This window comes from Drosophila montana, unplaced genomic scaffold, assembly GCF_035044405.1.
Source record: "Drosophila montana isolate Dmon_TW-CO22-7 unplaced genomic scaffold, ASM3504440v1 contig_309_1, whole genome shotgun sequence".
Classification (NCBI taxonomy): domain Eukaryota; kingdom Metazoa; phylum Arthropoda; class Insecta; order Diptera; family Drosophilidae; genus Drosophila; species Drosophila montana.
The window spans coordinates 171,981-199,946 of record NW_026997975.1 but is presented as its reverse complement, the minus strand read 5'-3'; the positions used below and the strand labels follow the sequence as shown (position 1 = coordinate 199,946).

At 37.9% G+C, this 27,966-nt stretch overlaps 4 protein-coding genes across 7 annotated transcripts; 1 reads left to right on the top strand and 3 right to left on the bottom strand.

The window, feature by feature from the left end:
• Positions 1-1,269: 1,269 nt before the first annotated feature.
• Positions 1,270-22,223, bottom strand: GramD1B (GRAM domain containing 1B). Of its 4 annotated transcripts, XM_064685758.1 has the most exons (11): positions 21,440-22,220; positions 12,754-13,080; positions 12,029-12,506; positions 8,853-9,081; positions 4,991-6,131; positions 4,656-4,908; positions 4,456-4,586; positions 4,197-4,393; positions 2,569-2,989; positions 2,384-2,504; positions 1,270-1,389 (listed from the first exon to the last, which is right to left on the bottom strand). In XM_064685758.1, exons 1-11 carry the CDS (start codon positions 21,691-21,693, stop codon positions 1,354-1,356), a joined length of 3,588 nt encoding a protein of 1,195 aa, XP_064541828.1. In that variant the 5' UTR covers positions 21,694-22,220; the 3' UTR covers positions 1,270-1,353. The 4 variants fall into 4 exon arrangements, with proteins under 4 accessions (XP_064541828.1, XP_064541827.1, XP_064541829.1 ...); XM_064685757.1 differs by lacking the exon at positions 1,270-1,389 and having other exon boundaries at positions 2,291-2,504; positions 21,440-22,222; XM_064685759.1 differs by lacking the exons at positions 1,270-1,389; positions 12,754-13,080 and having other exon boundaries at positions 2,291-2,504; positions 21,440-22,221.
• Positions 22,224-22,401: 178 nt separating this feature from the next.
• LOC135430923 (uncharacterized) lies at positions 22,402-24,615 on the bottom strand. Its single transcript, XM_064685761.1, has 4 exons — positions 22,990-24,615; positions 22,852-22,933; positions 22,602-22,781; positions 22,402-22,532 (listed from the first exon to the last, which is right to left on the bottom strand). Exons 1-3 carry the CDS (start codon positions 24,219-24,221, stop codon positions 22,635-22,637), a joined length of 1,461 nt encoding a protein of 486 aa, XP_064541831.1. The 5' UTR covers positions 24,222-24,615; the 3' UTR covers positions 22,402-22,532; positions 22,602-22,634.
• Positions 24,616-24,782: 167 nt separating this feature from the next.
• LOC135430925 (putative oligosaccharyltransferase complex subunit CG9662) lies at positions 24,783-25,495 on the bottom strand. Its single transcript, XM_064685764.1, has 2 exons — positions 25,254-25,495; positions 24,783-25,184 (listed from the first exon to the last, which is right to left on the bottom strand). Exons 1-2 carry the CDS (start codon positions 25,390-25,392, stop codon positions 24,874-24,876), a joined length of 450 nt encoding a protein of 149 aa, XP_064541834.1. The 5' UTR covers positions 25,393-25,495; the 3' UTR covers positions 24,783-24,873.
• Positions 25,496-25,892: 397 nt separating this feature from the next.
• On the top strand, positions 25,893-27,604 carry Ptpa (Phosphotyrosyl phosphatase activator). Its single transcript, XM_064685763.1, has 4 exons — positions 25,893-26,044; positions 26,110-26,733; positions 26,802-27,010; positions 27,078-27,604. Exons 1-4 carry the CDS (start codon positions 26,017-26,019, stop codon positions 27,474-27,476), a joined length of 1,260 nt encoding a protein of 419 aa, XP_064541833.1. The 5' UTR covers positions 25,893-26,016; the 3' UTR covers positions 27,477-27,604.
• The last annotated feature ends 362 nt before the right edge of the window (positions 27,605-27,966 follow it).

Below are 27,966 nucleotides of genomic sequence, written 5' to 3'. Positions count from 1 at the left end.
AATAACTTTAAGTCTCTTAAATTTGGCTGCTTTGAAATTTGCAGGGATTTGAATAAGTATTAAAAATTGTGCATATAGCAAAAATCAAGGCTCTACTTTAAATTAATTTAAATGAATACTCCAAATTAACTATGCAACATATTTGTATCTTAGATAAATAAGTCAATACTTTTTAAATAATCATTGTAGTTTATTTATTTTTCATTTTATAATAAATTAAAATTTCTTTAAGACAGCAGCTTAACATTATGTTTTCTTTTAACCAATTCGCAACGGCCTAAATTTAACGCCTAGTTTTTTTTTTTTTTTTTTTTTGTTAATTTTTCTTTTATGTGTAGAGTTCGGCCAACATTTGATGTATTAGCACTTCATATTTTTCTTTTCTTTACATTTCTTTTAATTTTCACATAGAATTCGCACAAAGTGACGGCGACAAGTTTTGACATTAAAATGCAACAGCTACAAACTAAGAATACTTGGATCTATAAGTAGTACTCGTATATATAGTGTATATATAATAAGCCATTGGGTTTTACACGATATCAATTATGCTTCGCATTTATTCAAGTTTTTTTTTTTTAATTATTTCTATTTCGACTGTAAGACGGGGCGCCAAAATCGAGTTAAAGAGTTGTTACAAAAGAAAAAACGGAATAATCGCAGAAAAATTTAGAAAAAGATTTCCATAGATTGGTTTTTTACAAAAATATTGTACACAAATATTTTCGCAATGTTTTTAGTTTCGTTTTCTTAACGGGGTATAATTTATATCAAAAAATTACAAAAAATTTTGTTTAATTTTTGCTTTTCGGTTTTTTTTTGCAAAATTGTTGTTTCACATTGAATTGTTGTTGAAATGAATTTTTTAAAACAAAAATTCAAGGCGCTTCCCTATAAATTTTCTTCTTTGTTGCTGGCATGTATGTGAGTGTGTGTGTGTGAGTGAAGTGTGTTTGAAATACTTTGAGAAATTGTTCAAAAGCTTTAAAGCCCAAAACAACGACATAAACATAAATGCAGCTCGTAAAACAATTAATGAATTAAGACTAAAATTAGAATATAAAATGTAAATTCATATATAAATACATAGATTAACTGAAAGGCGCAACTAAAAGCTTTACTACTTATAGCCAAAATGAAAAGACTTACCAATATAACACAAAGTTTTCTCGCTAGTTTTGTGACTACATTTTGAAATTAAATTTCAATTATTTGTTGGCTGTGCTCGGAATAAACAAAAGGAACTAACTATTGTTGTGTTTACATTTGTTGTTGTTGTTGTTGTTGGAGGGGGGGTTTGTGTTGCGGGGTTTTTGGCTTGTGAGTTGTGGGTTCTTGTGCTGAAAGGGCTGCCTAGGGTATCATGACTTCAGCCAAAGTCTTTTCAGTCTGAAATAAAAACAAAACAAAATCAATTTGTTAGATAAATAATAAAGAAAATTAAAATTATAATAATTATTGTTGGCATTTAAAGCGCAGAGTAAATTAAAAAACTAGTTTCTTTTTAAATAAAGCATAAAAAATAAGAAATAACTGATCACAGTGTTAGTTTAATTAATTTAAGCTAAATTAAATTATATGTACGATTTTTAACAATAAATAATTGTAAATCATAAGAGTAAAAAGCATACAAACAATTTAAGTATATGTTTGAGATTGAGATTGATTGAGAATAAAATAAACTATTATAAATATTAATATAATTAATCAATACAAAAGAAATACGTAATAATCGAAATGATAAATATTAATAAATAATCAACCAATAAATACAAGCTACTTTTAAATATATTACACATTTATAAATGTTTCAATAATGTTTGAAGAACTAAACTAAAAACCTTTTGAAATATTTTAAAAGACATTCTTCACTTTATGCAATAAATAAATAATAAATAACTAAATAAATAAATAATAAATAAGTGAATAAATAAAAAAAATTCTGTCAGTTTGTAAAAATATTTTTGAAACAATTCAAATAAACCAGAATGTTTTCTAAATATGTGTTTTACAATAGCGTTTCGAGTATTTAGTGTTAGCTTTAAATAAATATTGACTAGTCTTAATGTCTTAAACTACTTAGCGGAACATATGACTAGAAAGCCTAAAGGGAGGCGGGGGAGGCTTTGCTGGCTCGTACTACAATATAAAACCTTAAACTAAGGAACATGCAACAATTTCTTTGGTTTGCTTTTGTTTTTGCTAAGCTGCGTTTGCTTGTTAACCGCGAGAGATCATATAATGAATATGAATTACATTTAAATTTGCATTTCGCTTGGCTTCGGCCGATTTGTTGTTTTGCTGCTTAAAATTCCGTATGCATAGACTCAATGCTCTGACGCAATTCTGCATCGTTGTAGAACTTTTCGCAAACGATGCTCACCTTTTTCAGCAGCTCAATGGCCGTTTGGAGCACCTGATGCCATTTGCGTAGCTCAGATTCATGCGACAGCTCCTGCTGGCGCATCAATTCCAGCCAATCTTGATTCGTACTGGGTAGTTCTCTGCAAACAAATATATATAAATTATACGATTTTTAATTTGGTTTTTATATTGGTTCTCACTCACTTGAGGGCTGCCAAACTGGGCATGCGGGCGCGCCGGCTGAGATCGACGTCAATGTGTTCCTCCAGCTTCCAGAGCTTAAGTAATAATATCACATTTAATGCCAGCAGCAAGCACATTAACAATATAACGAACAGCGACAGGCCCCTGTGTCTGAATCTATCCTGGCCCTGGCCCAGCTGATGGCCGCCCGCAAGCAACTGTTGCTGCTGCTGCTGTGCGGCCAGCAACAGCTGCTGCTGTCGACTGCCGGCGCCGCCGCCGCCACCAGCAGCGCCATGTGCCAGGAGGCCAGCGGCAGTGCCAGCGCCAACGCCGCCAGCGGACAACATTTTTGTTTCCCAATTTTCTAGTGATTCGGACAGTCCACTCTGTCCTCCGCCGCCGGCTGCTTCCTCTAAGGGGCGCGCTTGGCTGGAGGTACCTGCAAATTGCACCAGTCCAGCAAATGGCAAAAAATTAACAATTATTAAAAACAATTAAATAACAAAAATTGGGTTATATCTGCGGCTACAGCAACAAAAACACAACATTCGAATGCAACAAATAAATTGGACACAAGTGTTTACATGCAAATGGACTAAGGATTAAAAATATAAAAATAAAAATCAATTGCAGCATTTCAAGCAAAACGCTGCACAAAGCGATTGCCACAGCCAAGTTTTGCGAGCCAAATTTCAGTAGCAGAAATATTGAAAACAAATGGAGCATTGGATATGCCAAGCTAAGAAGAACTCTTTATATAAAACTATTTCTTCTGGCTGACGGACTCGATTGTGGATTAGGAAAATTGGAAATTGAACTCCTCTTTTTGAGAAAAAACAGAGGGGGATTGCGAAGCCCAAAGATTCATTAATTAAACCTCTAGCTTAACTCAATTATTTAAATATCTCAATCAAAACTTTTATCTTTATCACTTCTATAAAATCGAACTTTAAAAAATCTTTAGCTATTAATCAAAAGATTGTGTCCCAAAGGTAAAAAAATCTCTGGCTTCTGTTACATGGTTCACAGCGTAATTAGCTGATGACAATCGCTTTTGCTTTTAGGGGTTGCTTAGCGCCATAGATACGCTATATACCTTGACATGTGTGCAATTTGGCCTTACGATGTTGGCAAATTTGTTGCTGCGGATGAGTTTGCAAATGTTGCTGATGCGGCGGCGGCAACTGTTGGCGTTGATGTTGGTGATGAGCATGATGAAGCTGTGAATAATGACGAGGAGGATGTTGATGATGCTGAAGATTATGAGGATGTTGATGATGATGAAGATGATGATGAAGATGATGAGGATGTGAATTTTGTTGACAAGTCGCTTGTTTGCTGTCATTGTCCGTGCTGCTTGCTGTTGTCGTTGTTGTTGTTGGTGTTGCTGCCGCAATCAATTGTTGTTGTGGTTCTTGTAGCTAGTTTGCAGCTTGGCATGACAATCGTTTTAGTTGCTGTTGTTCTTGTGGTTTGTGCGTGCATTTTGTGTGGTTAGAAGAAGCAATTGCAATTGCATTTTGGCATTGACAGTGTATTTGTATTCGTATTAAATAGCATTTGTTTATCATGTACTTTATTGCATTGCTGTTTGTTGTTGCTATTGTTGTTGTTGCTGTTGCTTAAGCTAATGGCTAAATGCTTACCACGTCTGGGACGCCTGCCCTTGCCCTTGGCCGGCGGTATACAGGTCTCGCTCTGCAGCGCATGCAGCTGCGCACCAAAGAAATCCTCCAGACCCGCCCACGTATTCTTCTCAATGAAGCCCTTGACAACGCCCCAAATGGACTTTTTATATTTGATTTGCGCATGCACCGACAACATCGTATGATCATCCACAGTGCTAACAATACATAAAGAGTATATAAGTTTTGATATGTTTAAGCAAATACCCTTGCCACTTACCGCGCCAGACAGAAGTGTATGAGGACACTGAAACTGTCCGCATAGGGTATGCCTGCGTTGACGCTGTTCACGTCTATCGAATAGAGCTCACCCGGTTTGCTGCACTCGCGCATCGTTTGATATTCGGTTACCTGCATGAAAGAACAACAATTAATATAATATATAAAATTATTATTAATTTGTAATTTCTGTTTGCCCACCTTTGAGGTTTTTGGGCCCACAGAGGCAGCCAGTTGCACGGTCACGTTCACAATCCGCACATTTTGGCCCTCATCATTTTTGTGCCACTCGCCCATGGACAGATCGGTCGATTTGCGCTGCTCGTGGAAGTCCGTTAGGAATTTCGACTTCGAGAAGAGAAAATTGAACAGAGTATCCACGCGTATGGGCAGAATTGTGTGCACTATTTGGCGGCCCTCGTGCGTCGATGTGCACTCCGTACTAGGCACAAAGCTGCAACAAAATAGATGCATTTAATTAGTTTAAGAGTTTCAAAACAAACCCAACTTTCCAACTGGTCGGGGTTCACACTTACGGCACATTGTTCTCCTCGGAATCGGAAGAGTCCGAGACATCTGTGGGTCCAGCCTCGGCATTTTTGGCCGCCAGATCATCGCGTTGTCGCTGATTTTTGCCCACTTTGCGCTTGACATCCGAACCATGACTCTGTGGTTCGGCTGCAGTTGCGGTTGCCGCATTGCTGCTAATCTTTTCGGCTCTCCTGTCGCCGCCAGCACCACCGACAATGCCACCACTGGCTGTGGTGGTTGTTGCGGTTGTGGTGACCATCGCTGAGCTGCTGTTGCTGCTGCTGTTGTTGCTGCTGCTGGTGGTGGTGGCGGTGGTGCTGCTGCTGGTGCTGGTGGTGTTGGTGTGTGTGTTGGTGGTGTTGGTGGTGGTGGGGCCGCTGTTGGTGCTGGGCACGCTGAGTGTGACGGCCACCGATTGCTCCGTTGCCTTGACGGAGCTGAGTGTCAGCTCTTTGGCATTGGCCTTCATTTTCTTATTTGATTTACGTGTAGTGTCGCTGGCTTTATTATCCGAGCCACTGGCCGATGCGTTGGCCGATGAGTTTAGATTTGACGATTTGCTTGAGTTGAAGAAATATTTCGTCTTCGATTTGCGTACGGCTGCTGCGCTGCCGCCGCCGCTGCTGGCGCTGCTGTTGCCGCTTTGTTGCTGTGGCTGCTGCTGCTGGCCCGAATTGTTGGTGCACTGACTGGAATTGCTCTGATCGCCGCCGAGATCGTCAAGGGCCGTTTGAAAATCACCATCGGTTTCTGTATCGGCCGCATCCAGCGTGGGATCTATATAATCCTCATCGTCTGTGGTCAGGCCCAATTCATCGCCATAGCAATTGTGCACGTAACGCCAGATCTCCTGCTGTGAGAACTGTTTGTTCAACAATGTGTTCTGCCAGACACGAAAGAGCATCAAATATGACTTGTCACGCGACGCGAATGTCGCAAAAAAGTACTTCTCCCTGGCGGTGGATATCGTTATCGCATTCGGTATTACCAGCGCTGTTTTCTCTTTCGTAATTGCCGTCACATCCTTCCATTTGATGCTCACATACGTTTCCCAGCTAAAGATGTTCGCATGGAAACACACGTAGTTCTGTGACACGTACAAACGACCCTGCACCAGTATATCCCGTTGCAGCGCGCACGAGTAGTCTGCAAGCAAAAAACAGGTTGAGAATTATAAGGTGCATTAGTTATATAATCAATATAATACATTTGAACTGAGCACATTTGAAGTCAAGTCTGATAGTCATAAAAGATTATTGTAATATTCAAAAGAATTTGCGTATTTTAAGCTAAATAATGAAAGACTGAATAGATGAATTTATAATTATTATAAATATTTTGTCAGATATATATTTCGAGTTATATCGTATGATTGAGAAATGTTTTCAATATATTGCGATGACAAACTTACTGATTTCATGCTATTGTCTGGAATATGAATCATCTCTTACTCTTGATATCAATATTCTTCGACTCTATATAGGACACATATTGACTTTTATAGCAGAAACTAAACTTGATATTTATATTGTTTGATAATATTGCAGTAAACATCTGTTATCTAGCCCAAAACGAGCTACAAAATATAGGAGGTGCTTAAAGAACCTTCAGAAACTTTTCTAAAAGCTTTAAAAATTCAGATCTGCTGAGTATTTCAGAATATGTTAAAACTTAAAAAAGTTGTAAATTTACATAAGATTTTAAATGTAATTATATACAAGACTAGCTGATATACCCCGGCCTTACCCGTTGTGCGTTTAAAATAAATTGTCTCATAGATATTTGAAAATGAGTTTCGGTAAAGAACTAAAACTAAAAAATTTAGATGCCAAATTAATCTAGAGGTCAAGCCATGGACAAAGCACCAAACCTTATAAAAATCGAATGAGTTTTGACCGAGTTATGGTGGTGGGAAATTTCCACCTACATACATATGTCTATATACGAATCTTAGGTGTAAGATTTTGACATGAATTTCGTCTAAAAATTATGTATTCAGATTTGAATGCCAGTTTATTCTAGAGGGAAAACTATGTACAAAAAGCCAAGACTCATGAAAATCGGTTGATTTTGACCGAGTTATGGGGCTGGGAAATTTCGACCTATGTCTATATATGAATCTTAGGGGTATGATTTTAACATGAATTTCGACAAAAAATTATGTATTCTGATTTGAATGCCAGATTAATCTAGAGGGAAAACTGTGTACAAAAAGCCAAGACTCATGAAAATCAGTTGAGTTTTGACCGAGTTATGGGGGTGGGAAATTTCGACCTATGTCTATATACGAATCTTAGGGGTAAGATTTTGACATGAATTTCGACAAAAAATTATGTATTCAGATTTGACTGCCAGATTAATCTAGAAGGAAAACTATGTACAAAAAGCCAAGACTCATGAAAATCGGTTGAGTTTTGACCGAGCTATGAGGCTGGGAAATTTCGACCTATGTCTATATACGAATCTTAGAGGTAAGATTTTGACATGAATTTCGACAAAAAATTATGTATTCAGATTTGAACGCCAGATTAATCTAGAGGGAAAACTTTGTACAAAAAGCCAAGACTCATGAAAATCGGTTGAGTTTTGACCGAGTTATGGGGGTGGGAAATTTCGACCTATGTCTAAATGCGAATCTTAGAGGTAAGATTTTGACATGAATTTCGACAAAAAATTATGTATTCAGATTTGAATGCCAGATTAATCTAGAGGGAAAACTGTGTACAAAAAGCCAAGACTCATGAAAATCGGTTGAGTTTAGACCGAGTTATCGGGGTGGGAAATTTCGACCTATGTCTATATACGAATCTTAGAGGTAAGATTTTGACATGAATTTCGACAACAAATTATGTATTCAGATTTGAATGCCAGATTAATCTAGAGGGAAAACTTTGTACAAAAAGCCAAGACTCATGAAAATCGGTTGAGTTTTGACCGAGTTATGGTGGTGGGAAATTTCGACCTATGTCTAAATGCGAATCTTAGAGGTAAGATTTTGACATGAATTTCGACAAAAAATTATGTATTCAGATTTGAATGCCAGATTAATCTAGAGGGAAAACTGTATACAAAAAGCCAAGACTCATGAAAATCGGTTGAGTTTTGACCGAGTTATGGGGTGGGAAATTTGGACCTATATCTATATAAGTACGAATCTTAGGTGTAAGATTTTGACATGAATTTCGTCTAAAAATTATGTATTCAGATTTGAATGTCAGTTTATTCTAGAGGGAAAACTATGTACAAAAAGCCAAGACTCATGAAAATCGGTTGAGTTTTGACCGAGTTATGGGGTGGGAAATTTCGACCTATGTCTATATATGAATCTTAGGGGTATGATTTTAACATGAATTTCGACAAAAAATTATGTATTCAGATTTGAATGTCAGATTGATCTAGAGGGAAAACTATGTGCAAAAAGCCAAGACTCATGAAAATCGGTTGAGTTTTGACAGAGTTATGGGGGTGGGAAATTTCGACCTATGTCTATATAGGATTTTTGAGGGTACCATTTTCACATGAATTTTGACTACAAATAAAGTTGCCAGATTAAAATATCAAATTGGTCTAAATGCCAAACCTCGTAAAAACGAAAGAGATTTGACCGAGTGATACATCATATATCATACATAATACATTATACATCATATATCATACATAATACATGATACATTATACGTCATACATCATACTTCATATAACACACACCATACACCGTACATCATACATTATATGTCGTACATCATAAATTAAACACCATCCATCTTAAATTATATATCATACTTCCATATATCATACTTCATACATCCTACTTCATACATCACATATCATACATCATATCGCACACTCAAATACAAATAGACTCACCCACAATTAGACGCTCTTCGTTGGGCACGTCTTTGAACAGTTTCTTGAAGTCCTCGGCGCGTGATTTATAATTCGGATAGATGACGTTGTACCAAGACTTCTTCTTGGCGCGCTCGGAGAGTCGGGAAGTGCCCTTGTTGGGCTTCTCATTAGATGTGGTGCTGGTGTTATCTCCGCGTAATAAAACGCTGTCGCTGCTCGCGGATTCGCTTAGTTTGCCCTGTGCATCCTGTAAGTATTTGTTTGAGTGGCATTAGACGCGTTTATTAGTCATGGATATGTGCGTGGTGTGCGTGTGGGCTGAATCATACTGTGTTCTCGGGAAAAGGTGAGCGCAGGTGTTTCGTTTTCGCTTATCGGTGCACACAAACGGGACACCAAGCTTTACGTTGGTTTCTCATTAATAATATTTATTTATTTGGTAAGAACCCAACGTTGTATAATCTAACGCGATCGATCCGCACAATATTCGACCGCCGTGTCGTCGTCGTCTCGCGCCGCACATTGAATTCTAATTTGCAGAGAACCCAAACGCTACACACTCACAATATCAGCCTTATCAATGTGGTAAAGCTCCGGCCAATCAATTTTTAGGGTGCCATGAGCTTTTTTGTTATATTGTGTTTTTTATTGTTGTATACCCTGTAACTTGAAAGGGCGGCAACCACGACGCGATCAACTAAAGAAATAGCCATCTATTTCTCTATATCTGTTTGAACTCAACGATATTATGGGCTATATAGATATATATATGAGTTGATCGAGATTATTTTGGCATGTGAAAATAATAAATTTAAAATAAATACTAAGAAAATAGAATATATAAAAATTAATGAACAATAAAAGTAAAATATATAAAAAATATTAAATAAATAATGAATAAAAATCAAATAAATAATACAAATTAATTAAACAATAAGAAATAAAATCAATAATAAATAAAAATGAAATAAGTAAAATAAAATAAAAATAATAATAGATATAAATATAATATGTAATATATCAAAATAAAATAAACAATAAATAAAAAGAATTATTTGCTTCCATTTGCCTACTTCATACGAATAATCAATATACCCTACATTTTCACTTAACTATTTCCTTGGGCGTGTATTTTAAAGGGTATTTCTAATCAGCAAGTAGCCACAATGTGTTGCTCTTGCCTGGGGAATTCAACTAGTTGAAAAAGTGGAGCATTTACTGCACACACATGAATCGATAAGGCTAATAACCTAGAGGGTTTTGAAATAATCCATTTGATATCTGGCGTCCGAGTTCATTATCTAGCGCTCAGTACATTATCGGCACATGCCTAGCATCTGTTTTGATATCTAATTCTACTGTATTTGTATTTGGGTTTTCTGTGAATTGTGACGTGCTAATGAGTGGAACCCATTAATAATAAAAGCTCACGAGCTTTCTCTTAAAAACAGTGAGACCCGAAAAAACTATCGACAGTGTTAGAGAGCGAGCTATTGGAAGAGAGCGCAGCGAGATTTAAGAGCGTTTTTGAAGGCAACACACGTAAATAACAACAAAATTCGGTGCTTGACCATAATTAATACAGAAACCGATTAAAATGTATATGGAATCAAGATGTAGCTTTAAGATCCAGCTTAAAAGTTTACGAAAGCATGAAAACTTTAAGGGCTAATAGTTGGTCACAGTAGAGCTTGAAAGAGAATAGCTGAGCTTTGAAAAACAAACTAATTCACAGCTTAAAAACATATAAAGAATTGACGTTAATGAAATTGGAGAGTTGAGCTTAAAACTATAGTATGGGAATATAAAAAGCAATATTCCCAAGGAAAAAACAGTTCTTTACTATCAAAAGCTTGAGTTAAGAGCTTTCTAAAAAATTAAACAAATTTTTATTACTTCTATAATATTTTGCTTAAGATTGTTGTTGGGTTAAGAAACAGCTGAAAGCTGAAGAAACCATGAAATGAACAAGCTATAGTTCAGAACAAAATGAACTAGTTCAAAAGGCAACATTAATATTTGTTCATTTAATGAGTTTGAGCAATGTATACAATTGACTCAGTATAAGTAGTTCAATAGACTGCTTCGAAAGGTTACTCGAAAAATATTTGATGCAGGAAATGAATTAATAAAGTAGTTCAATGAACTGGTTCGAAATGTCAATCGAAAAATATTTGATGTGGGAAAAGAATAAAGCTCAACGAACTGGTTCAAAAGGTCAATCGACAAATAGTCGATGCATTAGTTAGGGTAAACTAACTCAACAAACCGGTTCAAAAAGGTTAGTTAAAAATATTTGATGCAATTACTTCGCGCAATTAATACAAACAAAGCATAAACTAACTCAACGAGCTGGTTCAAAAGGCCATTTAAATATGCATATAATTTAATTGATCTAAAACACAAATAGCTACGTTTTCTATGTAAAAACGTATTAAGACCCTATAGAAAACCTATATTAAAATGTGAATTTGTTGCTTTTTTAGAAGTGGGGTCTTCTAGCTGGTTCAAAAGTCCAATTAGAAATTAATAAAAAATAGTTTGACACAATGGGAAACTAGATGCATTTTGTAAGAAAATAATAACTTTAAAATAGCTTTAGAAGTTTTAGTTTCGAACTTTTAACTAATCTTTTTTTTTGGAAGAAATTGGATTTGATTCAAAAATGGAACTAGTTAAAATAATGAAACATATAAGAATGACACGAAAGGAACTAGTTGAATAAATGAATGCCACAACTGTAGAAGTTTCAGTTTTGAACATTTAACTAATCTCTTTTAATGAATTATTTGTAGCCCATATAAAGACAAATAATACAGTTTAATAACTTAAAGAAATTGTATTTGATTTAAAAAGGGAACTAGTTCAAATAATGAAGCATATTAGAATGGCAATAAAAGAACTAGTTAACTAAACGAATGCCAAAACTTTAAGAGTTTCAGTTTTTAATATTTAACTATTTATTGAACTATTTGTAACCCATATAGAGTCTAAAAAAACAGTTTACCTTAAAGAAATTGTATTTTATTTAAAAATAGAATTTATTCAAGAAAGGAACTAGTTGCGTAAAGGAATGCCTCACACTTTAACCAAAGACAATATTAGCACAATTTCCACTTTCTATATTGTCTTTGCTATAACTCTATGAACTACACCTTTTAAATAGATTCTCGAGCCCTTTCATGGAGACTCACCTCATCGCGTCCGCTGCTCGATGTGGATAACTTGGCTGGTTTGCCCTTGGAGCTAGTTGAGCTCTTGCGACTGCTGGGACTGTCCGTGCACGAGCCGCTCGGCTGACCATTCGAATCAACGCTATGCGATTGCGCCGGCTGCGACTGCGGCTGTTGCTGTTGCTCCTTGGAGTCGGCTGGGGCAATGCTTATGCTGGGCGTGTTGGCCTGTGGACTGCTGTGTATGCTGCCAGGCGCTACGTTGTGATGGCTGCCGCTGTGACTGCTGCTGCTGCTGCCGCCGCCGCCGCTGCTGAGCGCCTCATGACAGACGACGGATGCTGTGCAAACGGAAACGGAAGTCGTCTGTGCTGTACTCAATGTTGTGCCTAGCGAAATGCTGCTGCGCTCGATGGTGCCGGCGGCCTCCTGTATCGTCAATAGCTTGCTGTTTAACGCACTGCTGTTGATTGTGATGTCATCACTGATCGAATCGCGCCTAAAACAAGAGAGAACAGTGTGAATAGCTTGGCCAAAGGGCAACAATGTCTATATATGTATATAGTGTATAAATATTTTATGGTGTGCATTCAAATTTAAAGTGCTTGAGCTAAAGACATGCAAATTTTGTACATTAGCCAAATAAATGCGGGTTATACTTAACGCTCTCTTCTCTTTTGATTTTTTTTTTTTTTTGTTTTAGACCAGGCCAGAGTTGTGGAGTTTTGAGTGCTGTTCGAACCTACCTGTCGCCATTATTGATACTTTGTGTACATTTATCATCCTGCTCAGCTTCCAGTTGCTGCGGCTGCTGCTGTTCCAGTGATTGCTGCTGCTGCAGTTCAGGTTGCTGCTGCTGCAATTGCTGCTGCTGCTGCTGCTGCTGCAGTGGTTGTTGCTGTTGTTGTTCTTCTTTTGCATCACAAATCATGTTTGTGGCATGGGTAGGCTCAATGCTGCTCGCAGCAGTAGCAGTTGCTTCTACTGCTACTGCTGCTGCTGCTGCTACTGCCGCTGTTGTTGTTGTTGTTGTTGCTGTTGCTGTTGTTGTGTTTATTTCAATATCTTTAATCCTACAATAAAATGGCATATGGAAATAAAAACAAAGAAATAGGAAAGAGGAAAAACCAATACAAAAATAAAAACATGCGCTCTTTGTTCACTCTCTCTCTCTCTATCTCTCTTTCTGCCTCTCTCTATACATTTAAAGAACAGCTTACTTGGACTGAAACAAGTCTATCATCTATTCTATTTATATAAAACTATTCCAAGCAACAACTCATACGAACTGGACTTAAATAATTAAAGAACAGCACGTAATCTTGAATCAGTCTAGAGAATGCTCAATGTTTTTATACCCTTGTACTCCGATCCCATAAGCTATATATATTTTCTTGATCAATATCAGCAGCAGAGTTCATATGGCCATGTCCATCTGTTTCCAGGCGAACTAGTCTCTCAGTTTTTAAGCTTTCGTCTTGAAACCTTGCTTAGGTCCGTCCTTTCTGTTGCAGGCAATACATATGTTGGATCTGGGCGGATCGGATCACTATATCATATAGCTGTTACAGAAATAAGCGGTCCAGAGCAGGTTCTTGTATGAAAAACTTGTTTGTTTATCAAGATATCTCAACCAATATTCAAAGAATTTGACATATTTTTATTTCAAAAAGCTTTATTATTGTTTATACGAAGGAATCGCACATTTATTTGCTCTTCAACTTTATTCTGCTCAACATTCTATTTTTAAGCGAACATTTCTATTAACCAGTTAAAGAGAGCTTTTGCTGTATGTACATAAATATTTTATATAGCCCTTACCAAACAACATAGGGCTCTGATGTTTTCCCCATCTATACTCTCTAATCCAACTGTTAACGGCTTGAAATATGAACTGGGAATGAATTCTTAATAATAATTGGCAATCGATAACATTGTTGATAATCACTTAACAATATATATATATACAATACAATACACACCCACACACAGTTTTATGGTCGTATATTTTAGCTTTATTATTCGCCCAGTTACCAAAGCAACAACTAAGTAAGTAAACTCGTCTGTCCGATAAGCGCGATAAGATATCTTCCCTATTACAGCCAGACGTTTGGTTATTTTCTGTTTAGGCTTTAATACTACACAAATCGACGGATCGAACTGAACACCAAATCCAAATACCTTCCAGATTTTTATGCCCTGAAACTCATTGAAAATGGGTAAGAAGCGGTATAATGGTTATGTGGAAATGTATTTAACAGGCAGAAGAAAGCATCTCCGACCCTATAAAGTATATATATTCTTGAACAGCATCAACTTCGAAAACTTCGATCTCCGAATTTATAGAAGCTAGAGAAATTTTGTAATCGATTATCGATAACTTGCCCCGTTTCCAAGCAATCGTTATCGAAATCCTCAGCAAATCTTTTAGGTTTTAATAGTTTGAGTACCCAAATGTAACAGATTTAGCTTATACTAATAGTATATAATAGTATATAAAGATCAATTATTTTTCATAATATAGCTTACGCTGCATTTTTGTTGGTTGAAGAATGTTCAGGGTATCCGCTAGTCGGGCACTCCCGACTAGAAAATTCTTATTTGTTTTACCTCTATTGGCAACAAGTCCATTTAACAGCCTCGTTGGCTGCTTACAAACCAAAAAGCTACAAATACCTTACAAACAGGTGTTTTCCGAATGGGGAAACTCATGAAAATTAAATACACTTAACTTCAACTCTTAGAAATACGCAAGCTTCGGGCTATCTTAAAGTACAACAATTGTGCAGCAAAAATAAGTTTTCCACCTGATTTTTCAACATTGTAAAATAAAACGAAGGTACTTTTAATTGTGGCAGAAATTTGAATGACAAAGATTTTTGCATATATAGTAACCCGACCAGATATATATATATATATATATATATATGACAACAGTATCTAAGAAGTCCCATCAAAATAGCTGACAGCCAGACAATATATGAGATGCGTTACAAACTCGGACGCAAGCTTAAACTACCCGCTAGAAGGGCATAGAGAGTACCCCAATTACTTTGCATCAATGTAAATGGCCATAAAATGTTCGGCTACATTTGACTTTATGCATCTGACAGACTCAGTAGCATATCAGCTAAAACTGTTTGGGAATTTTAAAGAGAAGAAAACATTGAGGCAAATAATTGAACGAGTACAAATTGTTTTCAATTTAACAATTGTGTTAACTAATGTGTGCCATTAAATAAAACTCATTGTTTTATCTTCAGCCAGAAGCGACCTCAGGCAAATAAAATGTATATATTTGCCCGTATTTGTCGTACTAACATATATCGAGGCATAGAACAGCTGTGTCAAGTTTTCGTACGGCAAGAGAAATAATAATAAAGTAGCAAACGGAATTTCTGTTTTGCAATTTGTTTAATAAAATTGTCGCTAACGACTATCCATTAAAATTAAACATTATGGGCAGCTATTAATTGAAGACTGACTAAAATTCGAATAGCTTGGCTTCAGCTTAAAGCTAAATAATTAAAATGATTTTGATTGTTTTTTCACAATTGTGAGTTTAGGGCATATGTAGTTCTCTTATTTTATCAACTACTTTACAAAATCATTTGATTTCTATTATGCTTACTGGGGTTAAATGAAAACCAATTTCCAGTAGTTCGCCTTTTGTTTTTGTCTTCTTAATTGACTTTGTTACATGGTTGGGGTTGGGGGCATTCAATTTAGATGCCAGCTGGCGTTATTTGATGATAGCTGCACAAATGCTTGAGTGCAAATTCATTTGATGACAGCTCAACTGAGTCAGATGATGAGTAAAAACTAAACGGGGAAGTGAGTAAATTCGGCCGAAGACTTAATACCCTTGCAGACATTTGGCTTTTGGCAGATAAGTGAGAATAGTGAAGATCGTAAATGCTGAGAGCTGATCCAGAATATATATACTTTATAGGATCTAAGATCTCTCCTTCTGCGCGTTGCACATGTCATGATAAATTCGTAATACCCTCTAAAAGTGTATAAAAACTTCACGAGCATGACGAATTTCCTCTCTCTCTATGGCTAGCTGAGACTACGAGTAGAGGGTCGACCCTTACCCAACAACAGCTTCTAAAATTATCAACAAACTTTGAAAAGAATAAAAAAAATTCTTATCAGTAGCAAACATTGTATGCACAAGCTATTTAGATAATTTGTTGCGGATGAATTTTAGCACAGAAAGTCGAAGATTGAATACCCTTGAAGACATTTAGCAAATGTATTTACAACAAATAAAAAAAAATAATAGTATTCGATCTAAAGCAATTTTTGAAGTTGTAATATGTACAGCTCCTAAATCTGAAGAAATTCCAGCTAGATGTAGAGGGAAAATAGCTAAATCAACAAACCATGGAAAAATCTTTGGGGCATATAGTTCATGCTGTTCCAGCTCCATTTTCTACTATACTTCTGACAAATAATAAAGATAAAGCTGGGGATGTAGTCAAAATGAATGTTTATACTAAGCCTAACAGGGTCTAGCTTAGAATAACGTAATATTCGTTCGATTGTTCATGGAAAGCTATATAATATAGTTCATAACATTTATATTCTAATATATTAATATTATATATTATATAAGATAATATAGTATATATAAGCTATATAATAAATTAGCCTACGATTTTGCTTCTATATAAAGGCTTTCCAAATTAAAATAATCGGGAATTTTCGATTTCTCTTACGATCGAAAAACGTATAAATATAGTTTTAAGATTATAGTCTAAGATTCACAAATAGGTTAGAAAACTTATGAGATTTTAATACCCTCTTAAATGCTACAAAAAAGAAGGGTAGCAAAAGGAAGAACAAAATCATCTACGTTGCGCCGATAAGTAAATACCCTTACAGAACTTATGATGTTATATGTTATAGTACTCTGATCTTAACTACTCAATTGAATGTTTAAATCTGAATAAATGAGAATGGGAGATATATAGATATTGACATCGCTAATTGCGGCTGAAGAAGAATATATATATGTATACACTATGTATATAAACTATATATATAAACCTACACAATATCTGTTTTAATGCGTTACATTTTGGGTTTATTGAGAAAAATTCCACACAAAAAATCAATAATTTTGCTTAAGAAAAAAAACGCAGTATATTAAAATATTTAAGAGTTATATAAAAATACAAAGATTACTAAAATTGTAGCTCAAACTAACAACAGGAAATGCTGCTGAAATTGATAGGAAAAAAAAATACGCCAAAGAAACAAAATTTGATGACAAAAACAAGTTTCGGAATTCGTAAATAGTATTATTAGATAGAAATATGGAAAGGCAATCAAGAACTCACCGCCAGAACTTGTTAGAACTCGCCTCAGATAACCTTTGTCTGGGCTCAGAGTGGGTTGGTATCAAGGGGCGGGGCGGGGCGGGGGGCGTATCTCAAAGGTGAGACAACATGCGCGCAACGACATCTGACAACAATAACAATTAATAAGCATACAGATTATATGTTTAGAGCTAATTGGAAATCCAGATGGAGACACAGGGCGCGAGCTGGACAGTTCAGGAGTTGGGCAATTATAACACCCCGCAAGGGGGGAAGAAATAAAAACATAACGGTAATAAATAACCCGCAGAAACAACAAAAAAACCAGTTGCAGCAAAAAAAAATATATATAAGAAAAAGAAAAATTAAAAATCAATACAAATAAAACTAACAGAAAACGTTCAGAGTGCTCAAATCGAAAGAACACGACTAGCAGATACCCTAAGGCCCGAGTTCGAGAAGTTACAAAAAGGATTTAAAAAAAAAACACTCTATCGTTAATGCGTTCCTGCATAACTCGGGTTTTCACTGTCTGATCTTTATGAAATTTTCACTACACAAACATGACATCAGAATGTGTGTAAATACCAAGGTACAAAGATATATCTTCAAAAAGAAGTCTAGCTTCCGTTTACTGCGCCTTCGTGAACAACTTCGGTGCTTATAGTCCGATCTTTACGAAACTTTCGGGGCTTAAGTGATTTAAAAACGAACATGTCTCAAAATAGATTGTTATCGATACAAAAAAAATGAGATATGAAATAGCCTCAAATTTGAAGGATCTCAAAGTCGACTTTTATTGGTATTATAAAAACGGTACAAGATATCGAGAAAAAAAATGATAGATTTAAAATCTGTAAAATTACCCGAAATCGATTTTCATCGATTATTCTATTATGAAAATGAGACATTATATATCGAAGCAAATGTTTAAGTCTTATTTTGGGAGTCTAGCGTTTCTCAAAATCAATTTTTATCCATATTATAAAAATAGAAATTTCGATTGTTATCGATTATTATAAAAATGGGATGAGCTATTGAAGAAAATATTTCAGTCTAATTTTAAGTTTCTTGTTTTTCAAATTCGATAAATATCGATATTATATATTGGGACGAGATGTAGAATATCTTAAAATAATTTTTATTGATATGAAAATCGAAGAAATGTTTGAGTTAAGTTAAAAGTTTCAAATTGTTCGCATAATCGATATTATTTAAATTCGATGAGATATCGATCAAAATAATGATAAAGTCAAATTGCAAGTCTGTAGTTTTTCTCAAAATCATTTAAATTGATATTATTATCGATTTAAGTTATCGAAAAATTTATAAAGTCACATTCTAATCGATATTATGAAGATGGAACGAGCTGTCAAGGAAAGTTTATGCCAAATTTTAAGTTTCTAGTTTCCAGATGGACTTGCTGATCAGATATGTATATATGTATACCCTAGGTCGTCGCAGATGCTTTCGTTTGCCTGTTACATTCATTTGCACCTAAACAATATACCCTTTTTAGCCATTTTTTAAGGGGTTCACATATAGAAAGACAAAACTAAAACTTACATTTTTTTTTGGTTTCCCTTTTTGTCGCGCTGTTTAGTTGATTCCGAAGCAATTGTTGTTGCCAATATTATTGTTTTTATTGTGGGTCATGCACGACGGGTCACCCAAAGTATGTCATCATTGGAAAAACGATGACGAAACACAGCACAAGCGGCAGCGAGAAGGGGACGGGGACGGGGCGGAAGATGGCTTTTCATATATTTTTAGCACATTTAGCATTTGGCAAATATGCGCCATTAATATATTATGTGGAACAGTCAGGCCCTACTTTCGTTAATTATTTAATTAATTTAATATATTTTTTTTTTGACTTTATTCTGCGGTCGTTTGTTGTCTTCTCACGCGATGTCGAGAGCTGGACGCGAGCGCGAGCGTCATTTCAGCGCGACGTTTGAATTTGCACTCGAAAAACGCGCCGTGAATTGCCCGACACGACCGGCAAAATAAAATAACAACAATGACAACTATACACATATATATATATGTATATATAATATATAAATATATATACATATATATATATATGTCTGTGAGTGCAAGAGTCGGCTATGGAGATTGTGTTTTGTACGCTTCGCTGGTCGCGTTTCGGTCGGAATTTTGCGCAAAATCCGTTTAGCAAATAAGCCAACGCAACTGTTGCGCAACTCTGTATACTCTTTAGAGGGTATCACAATTAGGTCATGTCTTAGGCTTAACTCCTAGACAACATCAAGGGTTTATCTCTCTCTTCCTGTTTCTCATCAAGTTCTCAGTTTCAGATCCGTCTTAATTAAACCTGGCCTAGCTCCGTCTTTCTGCTGTCGCCTTGGACCGGATCGAAGCTCTATATAATATATATGTAGCTGCTCAAGGGACAATTGTTGGCAAATAAAGTCCATGCTTGAAAAATCTGTGTTATGTTTTGAAGAAAATCCTAACTAAACCTGCCCCTTATAGAGTCAACCTCTACCTCTACCTATATCATCTAGTTTTATGGAAAGAATCATTAAAAAAGATATGTTTCTTAATGGAGAATGTTTCTATCTTTAAAGATATCTGCCACAAACTCACATATCTGCAAAACCATAAGACATAATTCTACCAGGTTATTTAAACTTGGGATGGCCTAAGATAAACGTTGTCTAATTTAAGCTGTTCTCCCTTCTTTTTTGTGATAAAAAAAAAACTATTATTTCAAAAATGAACCCAACCATTTTCTGCCCTAATTTGTTTTGAACAGATATATATATATATATATATATATATACATATACATATCGATTGAGAAATATGCTTCAGTTTTAATAAATCTAAAAAAAATTGTGTTAAATGTTAATTACGTTAAGAGCTTTTGTTTTTATTATTCATTATACTTTGCCAATCATTTTCGTTTCTCTCGGAACTTGGTTTTTTTTTTAAGTTCTGGGAACATATTTCTTTGCCTGCTTGTGAAGCAACGAATCCAGAAGGTCTGTTTCTTAAAGTAAAGCTTATCATTTCAGCGTGAAATGTGGCATAACACAGACATAAATACATGGAATAATTACTAATTGATTAACCACAAATATAAGCATATTAAAACAATCGTATCGGGAGTGCCCGACTAGGACATACCCTGAGCGTTGCCGTTACAAACATTCTAGCTTCCTTCTAAGCAGCGAATGTGCTTCTTCCTGCCCAAACTATCCATTCTTGATTAAATGAGGTCTTTGAATTCCGAGCTATGTGAAATTTTCAAGGACTGAATATAGTATACAGATGTGTGTATATACCATATTTTTCATTTTTTTGAAGGAATAAGGGAAGGTATTCAAAAAAGGAAACATTTTCCATCTGTATATACTTTGAAAGAACCAACATACCAAGTTGTACATATATAGCTCTTATAATCCTCGAGTTATGCTCAAATAACTATTTCTCAAAATTAATTTTTAACGGTATTTAAGGACGAGGGGAAGAGATATCGAACAAAAATGATATACTCGTCCTGCGATTTTAGTTGAAATATTCAAAATTTTGTACACAATAAAACTTGTTTTGATAAGAAAAAACTGTATGGTATTTAAATAAATGTATTCTAGTTAACAAAAGAGTTTTTTTGTACAAAGTTAATTGGCGATGTTCAAAATTGGTTTATAATTCAAAATATGTTTGCAGCCCATTCGATTCCAATTGGAATCACGCCAACTTATTTGTATACATTGGAAATTATCTCATGCAATTGGAATTGTAAATTAAATGCACCAACTGATATGTACACACTGAAAGTGGATTATCTCTTTGCCATTTTACTGATAACGCGACGAATACGAACAGCACTTACTATGGTAAAAGGAATACCAACAACAACAAATAAAGACATGCAAATTAGGAGCGGGCAAATGTAACTGTTAAACATGCAAATCAGCAAGAAAAACCTACACCAAATGTATGTATATATATGTATATATTAACTTTCAAGCTAAAAGTAGTTCAAGTAAAAGTAGAACAAACATGTTTTTATTTTTTTTTCGTTTTCGTTTTTTTTGGGCAAAAGGCGTAACATTTACTGAAGACTTACATGGGCGTGGAGTGCAGATTGAGGCTAGCGGCGCGTTTGTGCCTTTGTTGTTGTTGTTGTTGTTGCGGCTGTTGTGGGGATTGCTTGAGTAGACTTTGCGCAGTGGCCAAGGTTTTGGGCAGAGCGCCTTGGCTGGAAGATTTGCAAAGGGACACAAGGCGTGTTGTTGTTGCTGCTGCTGTTGAGTTTTGTTGCTGCTTTGTTTGTTGTTGTTGTTGTTGCTGCTGCTGCCGCTGTTGTGTGACAAAATGCATGACAACGACAAGGCGCAGTAAACAAATGAAACGCCACCTCGCACTACGCACAGCTACAAATTGTTGCAATGAGATTCGTTTTGCATATTGAAAACGGTGCTTGAGATTTTGTTTGCCTTTTAATAAATTTGATGTGGTTGCTGGTGCTGCTGCTTCTCCTTCTGCTGGGGCGCTGCTGCTGACGTCTGCGGAAGTTGTTTCTTTTTGTTTTTATAATTATTCATAGTTTTCATTTAATGTCACTGCGTACGCTTGAGACGGTGCGTGCAAATTAATTGTTTTTGATTAAATGCGATTGTTTTTTAACTAGACTAATATGAGATTCGTTGATAAATTCTTGCTTTCGACTATTGCAAAATTCTTAGCTGCGTTTTTTCGCTTCTTTTTTTTTTGTGCGCATGAAAAGTATATGTCGTGCACAGGGTTGTCGAGCGGCACGACTGACATAAGCTGCATTTAATTAAACAGCTAGTTGCGCGAAAAACGAAATCCAAAATATAAGAAAACAGCTTTTTACTAAATTTGTTTTGATTGTAATGTTTCGGCATGCTTTTAAGTCATAAATGTTTTATGAAAAATGTATATAAATAACTGTGCTGTCATGACAGCCCTGTGCTACAGCTGTGAGAGCAAACAACAAAAAATACTCAAAAACATACTGTTTACGGGAAATTTGGTCACACTCGGTCGAATAAACAGCTTTTAAAATTTAAAAACAACAAACTTTTATTACTTTAATATCACAAAACAATTTACAAGATTTAATTAGATTATTATTATTATAAAAATATTTGTTCCATGCGGCGTCGTTGCATGTCAGTTTTCGTTAAGTAAAGGCGCTGCAAAGAGCAGATATTCAGTTGCAAAGTATGCAAAGAGTGTAAGGCATAAAAACAATTGTCACTTGCATTTTAATGGGCAAATAATAAACAAACAATGTTTCAGGCCATTAAACCGTTTGAAGTCAGTACAAGGCTAGAATTGCCACTTTTAAGCAGTCCCCGAATTAACGATAAATCATCCGGCGACAGCGACCAGCCGGTCAATTGGCCGACAGACTGCAGCTCCGGGCAGCTGTCCATAAGAAGCTGCAACAATAATAATAAGATGAAGACCAGTTGGGGAAAGGACAGTGACAGAATAGTTACGAGTACACACCTCCACGGCCTGTACAGTGAGCTCTGGCGCCAGCGTAAACCAAATATCCTCCAGCACCTTGAAATCGTGCTGCACAAACATGCTTCAGGAATGTACATGTTAGAATATTAATAACAATATTTATACAACATACCGAACCTAACTATATCCTCGTCGTTAAAGTCCACAGAATCCACGGCGAGACGCTTTAGGTCCGTTGTATTGCAGAGGAACGCCTTCAGGGAGCTGGTCATCATGTCGCAGCTGAGTATCTCGAGGCTCTCCAGCTGCTGGAAACGCGCCTTCGTCTGGGCATACGATAGGCTCTCGAGCACATAGCAGTCGAGATCAATGAGAGCCGGACAGAGGCGCGCCAGTTTGCCCAGCTCCAGATTGCCGGTGCCCTTGATCATGGTCAGATGCCGCAGATTGCGTCCAATCGGACGCTCCAACAGCGACAGCAGCTCGGCGACAACAAATTTACATATCTTAAATTTGCGCAACGTGCGTGTCTGCAGGGCGCGCAATGCGCCCAGCTTCGGTGAGTCCAGATAGAGTGTCTCCAGCTGCGGACATGTCTGCATCATCACATTCAGCGTGGCCTCATCTGTGGCCGTATCGTGGGCATATTTCAGGCGGCACTGGAAGCTGCTGTCAATGTGATCGTGTATGAATTTGAGCGCTGCGCCCACAAAGGAGTAGGTGGACAGTGTCTCCACGTGGTGGCAATTCTCCAGGATTAGCGCTATGTCCGAATAGCAAATGTTCTCCTCGCCGGGCATGCCCACATCGACAATTGTCAGCGACTGTGCGCAGGCGCCCTTGGCCAGCCAATCGATGCCAATCTCTGTGATATCCGTTTCGCCCGATATATCCAATATTTGCAGGCGTGTACAGTTGGCGGCAATCTCCTCCAGCAGCTGATCGTTGGCTATATAGGGCACATATAGCTTGATTAGCTGCTTGCAACGACGCACTATCTCGTACATATAGTGCATGTGATCGTCCTTCACCCAAATACCCTTCAGATTCAGGACACGCAGCCCGGCGCCCTGGGCGGCAATCACCTGCAATATCTTCTCATAGTAGCTGGGCGGAAAGACCTCGGTGACCAGAAAATGAACGCCGCAATTGAGCAGCATTTGCAGGCAGGTGAAACGCATATTGGCCTCCAGATAATCGGAGCTAAGTATGACGCGCAGCAAATCCTGGTAGATATTGGATGTGGCGCCCGCCTGGGCCAAATACTCGTTCAGCTCGACCATCACTATGCTGATGTCCAGATGGACATCGGGCGCATATTGTACATAGCTAATTGTGGACACCAGCAAATTGGCAAGCTCTGCCAGGGAGCTGTCGCTCAAGGAGCGTACGCTGCACTTTTTGGACATGTTCTGCGGATGGAAAACGATTTGTTTTGTAAACAAACTGCGACGCAGTTGCCAAACCGCTGCTGCTGCTTCTTCAACCAGTTGTCGCTCGTCTCTGGGCCAAAGTCTGTTACATCACTTGGAACACGAGTCGATAGAGCTTAATAAATTATCTCAATGCTTGTCGACTTGTTAGACAGATAGATATTTGAATTTGATTTCTATTTAACTGCGTTATATTTGACTTTTTCCGGGCGTTTGGCAAATATTTTTTGTTAACCAAAATAGATTTTCTATAATTCTATATATAGAATATATGTTTTCAACGCGATCGTTGTGCACGCTCGGGCGCCGCAATACAAACTGAAAACTATTTTGGCACTGGGACGCCAACAAATTGTTTGCAATGCCGCCGACTAATCGGACTAGCCTAGGCGCTGCATATGCCAAAGTGCATGAGTATTAGTGCGTGTAGTTGTATTAGTGAGCTTTTGCCTGAAACGCTTTACTTTGCCTTAGAAGAGCTTTGGGCCTACAGAGCTTTTGCGTGTGTGTGAGCTGTACGTGAGTTGCAATTCACAATTTACACATATCATGTACAATTTTAATGTGCAATACAAGTTATAATACTAATAAGAGAGACAGAGACCTTTGTTCTTATGTTGGATATGGTTTAGGGCTGCAAATAGCTGGGCAGCTTCATGCGCATGAACAGCCAGGTTGTAAAGAATGAAACCAGTATGAATATAAAGCCCATGGCTGTTAGCAGCAGTCGGTTGAGATTCGTTTTGCCCGGCGCATGGGTCTGGTCCATTATGATAAAGCCCAGGCCGCCAATCGTGAAGAGAAAGCTGCTGGCCAGGCCCTCCATAATGTATTGGGCATTCACGCGATATGGCATAAAGGCCACGGGACGCGAGTGTCCGTGCTCGTCCACCGTCGCACCCACGCTCGGTGGCTCCACAATCACATCATAGATAATACCTGCAAACAGCATATTTAACTCAATTAACCTATTCTATTTATTTGTGTATATATATCGATGGCACCTACCGCCTGTGACCAGAAAGTAGGAGAGCAGCACAACCGAAAACACGGCCATGGGCGAGGGCATGGGTATGGAAATGCGTCGCACTTTGATGTTGGGCGGCACGAGTATGTGAAATGGCAGGTTGTACAGTGCTTCTAGCATTTTGCTGGCTTAAATTGGGCAAGAAATTAACTTAGCTTTATTCACGTATATGAAAAGCCGGCGTAGGCGTTTTTTTTTTGTTGACGTTGTGTAGTTCGGTTCTGAACAAGTTCGATAGAAGCGAAGCGCCTATCGAAACTAAGTGAGCGAGTCGGTATTTGAACTATATTTAAAAGAGCTAGAATATGCAATATGCACTATTTAATTAACTGTAATGTTTACCAGTGTATTTGAACATAGTTTCGTTTTAATTAATCGGTAAATGCTCACCTACAGCCGTAAACAGCACACAGATGGTTACATTGCATTAACATATGTTGGTCTAATAGGAACTCTCACTAAGTGCGCGCTGAGTTATTTATAAGCCAATTAGAATATGCAACACAAGGGACACATGGCACACGTTCTGGTATTTCCAATTGGAGTTGAAGTGAACCAAATGAGTGAACTACTTTACCAAATGAACTGGAATACGCAACACTTTTGCGATATAATTCGCCAAGATGGTCACATTGCACCGACAGCTGTTTAGGAATCGCGGTCACACTTGCGTCTATATATATTTCTCCAAAAACAAAAACGTAATTCTCAGTTAAAACCACAAATAAACAACGCCCAAAAAGCATGGCGGATGCCAATGCAATGGCAGCCGGTGAGCAGAGCAACACAAGCGCCGAGATACACCTGCAAAAATAACCATTATTTGTACGCTTTCAGGCAAATCGCCGGCTACCGAAAAGCGAGTGCACAATGCCGCAGATCTGGCGCAATGGCAGCGTTCCCGTGCCTATCACGATTTAATTGGCTATATCAATGGCACCAGCTCGGCCATACAGGGCATCAAGACGACAGACGAGATGTACGAATCGGATGTGCTGCGCAAACTGTTGGGGCTATTCGATTCGCTGGCCCAGCTGGTCAAGGAGCATCCGCCGCTGGAGCAACCGCAACGTTTCGGCAACAAGGCCTATCGGGACTGGTCGCGCACCATGCACGAGCAGCTGCCCGGTTTGCTGGCGCAGCTGTTGCCCGCCGCCAAGCACAAATATCACAATGAATTGCTGCAGTATCTGCTGGAGAGTTTTGGCAATGCGACACGCATTGATTATGGCACCGGGCATGAGCTATCGTTTATTTTCTTTTTGTGCGCCCTGTTCAAGGCCGAGATATTGCTGGAGCAGGATATTGTGAGCGCTGCGCTGCGCCTGTTCAAGCGCTATTTGGAGTTTGCACGTCAACTGCAGCGCACCTACAACATGGAGCCGGCGGGCAGTCAGGGCGTTTGGTCGCTGGACGACTTTCAGTTTGTGCCCTTCATTTGGGGCAGCGCACAGCTGGCGGGTGCGTGCCTTCGATTATCCCTCTGCTCCATGCCCCTGTTGATTTGCTGATTTTTGTGTTTATTGCAGTCAAGAGTCCCTTCGATCCGGCCAAGTTTGTCGACGAGCAGATCATCAATGATTTCAAGGAGCAGTACATGTTCATCAGCTGCATTGATTACATCTGCCAGGTGAAGACGGGCCACTTTGGCGAGCACTCAAATCAGCTGTGGAGCATTACAGCGGTGCCCTCCTGGATTAAAATCAATGCCGGCCTGGTCAAGATGTACCAAAAAGAGGTTTGTTCGTGACTCTAAACCCCAAACGTATCACACCTAATCTGTGTACTGTCCGAATACCCAACAGATTCTGTCCAAGTTTCCGGTCATCCAGCATGTCTATTTTGGCGAACTGATGTCCTTTGATACTGTCGCCGCGGGCACCACGCTCACCAACGCACGTCTGGGTCATGTGGCGCCGCCGCCCTCCAAGCGCATATGCATTGCATCGCCAGCGTCGGCCAATCTGTTGCCGCCCACACCGATTGTGGCGCCACCGCCGCCGGCCGAGGCACTGAACAGCGACCTGAACGTGGGCGATTCGAGCAGCGAGAGCAGCGACAACAGCGTTGTCCTGCGTCCGCATACAGAGTCATCCGCATCGCTGGTGGGCATACAGAGCTCCGGCTCGGGTTCCGGCGACAAATCCACCAATCCTGTGCCGCCTGGGGAGCTCACCAAGGAGCAGCAGCAGCCGGCGGATTAGCTTCGAAGAAACCTGTTGAAATTTTCGGTAGTTGCGTTTAAACATTCAAATTGTCAAAAAAAAATATGCTAAATCTCTAAATTGTTGAAAGAAATAATATATATAAAAAATTTGTTGCTACAGTTTGACACGCGCTGCGTCATGCTAAGTGTCTGACAGTTTGACAAGCACTACAAGTGCGCCTCTTATGCAAAAGGCGGAAATTACGGCAATTGCACAACAATTTAACATTTCTATAAAATTCTCTTAATGCACAATCATTGTAAATTGGCCACTTAAATTGGAATTGCGGCAGCTGCCACAAGGATGCGGCCGCAAATCAATTTGGAGCAGAAACAGAGGATAAATATAAATAATTCATCATGAGTTGATGGTTGGGCCGATCTGGAAAGTTAAAGGTCGAAATTGGACTCTATATTAAAAGTTAAAGGCGAAAATTGGACTCTATAAAATTATGATAAAAATGTTTTCAGCCCAACTTCGCAAAATG

What these genes read in the sequence shown, in the direction of transcription:
- GramD1B (XM_064685757.1), bottom strand. Translation starts at nt 21,693, where the DNA reads ATGCATTTTGTCACACAACAGCGGCAGCAGCAGCAACAACAACAACAA. An exon ending in TGGGCCCAAAAACCTCAAAG is followed by an intron (nt 4,587 to 4,655) that starts GTGGGCAAACAG and finishes TCTTTCATGCAG; the next exon opens with GTAACCGAATATCAAACGAT. An exon ending in GGGCAGGCGTCCCAGACGTG is followed by an intron (nt 2,990 to 4,196) that starts GTAAGCATTTAG and finishes TGCAATTTGCAG; the next exon opens with GTACCTCCAGCCAAGCGCGC.
- LOC135430923 (XM_064685761.1), bottom strand. Translation starts at nt 24,221, where the DNA reads ATGTCCAAAAAGTGCAGCGTACGCTCCTTGAGCGACAGCTCCCTGGCA. An exon ending in AACGACGAGGATATAGTTAG is followed by an intron (nt 22,934 to 22,989) that starts GTTCGGTATGTT and finishes ACATTCCTGAAG; the next exon opens with CATGTTTGTGCAGCACGATT. An exon ending in TCACTGTACAGGCCGTGGAG is followed by an intron (nt 22,782 to 22,851) that starts GTGTGTACTCGT and finishes TTATTGTTGCAG; the next exon opens with CTTCTTATGGACAGCTGCCC.
- LOC135430925 (XM_064685764.1), bottom strand. Translation starts at nt 25,392, where the DNA reads ATGCTAGAAGCACTGTACAACCTGCCATTTCACATACTCGTGCCGCCC. An exon ending in CTACTTTCTGGTCACAGGCG is followed by an intron (nt 25,185 to 25,253) that starts GTAGGTGCCATC and finishes TGCTGTTTGCAG; the next exon opens with GTATTATCTATGATGTGATT.
- Ptpa (XM_064685763.1), top strand. Translation starts at nt 26,017, where the DNA reads ATGGCGGATGCCAATGCAATGGCAGCCG. An exon ending in TGCCAATGCAATGGCAGCCG is followed by an intron (nt 26,045 to 26,109) that starts GTGAGCAGAGCA and finishes GTACGCTTTCAG; the next exon opens with GCAAATCGCCGGCTACCGAA. An exon ending in TCAAGATGTACCAAAAAGAG is followed by an intron (nt 27,011 to 27,077) that starts GTTTGTTCGTGA and finishes AATACCCAACAG; the next exon opens with ATTCTGTCCAAGTTTCCGGT.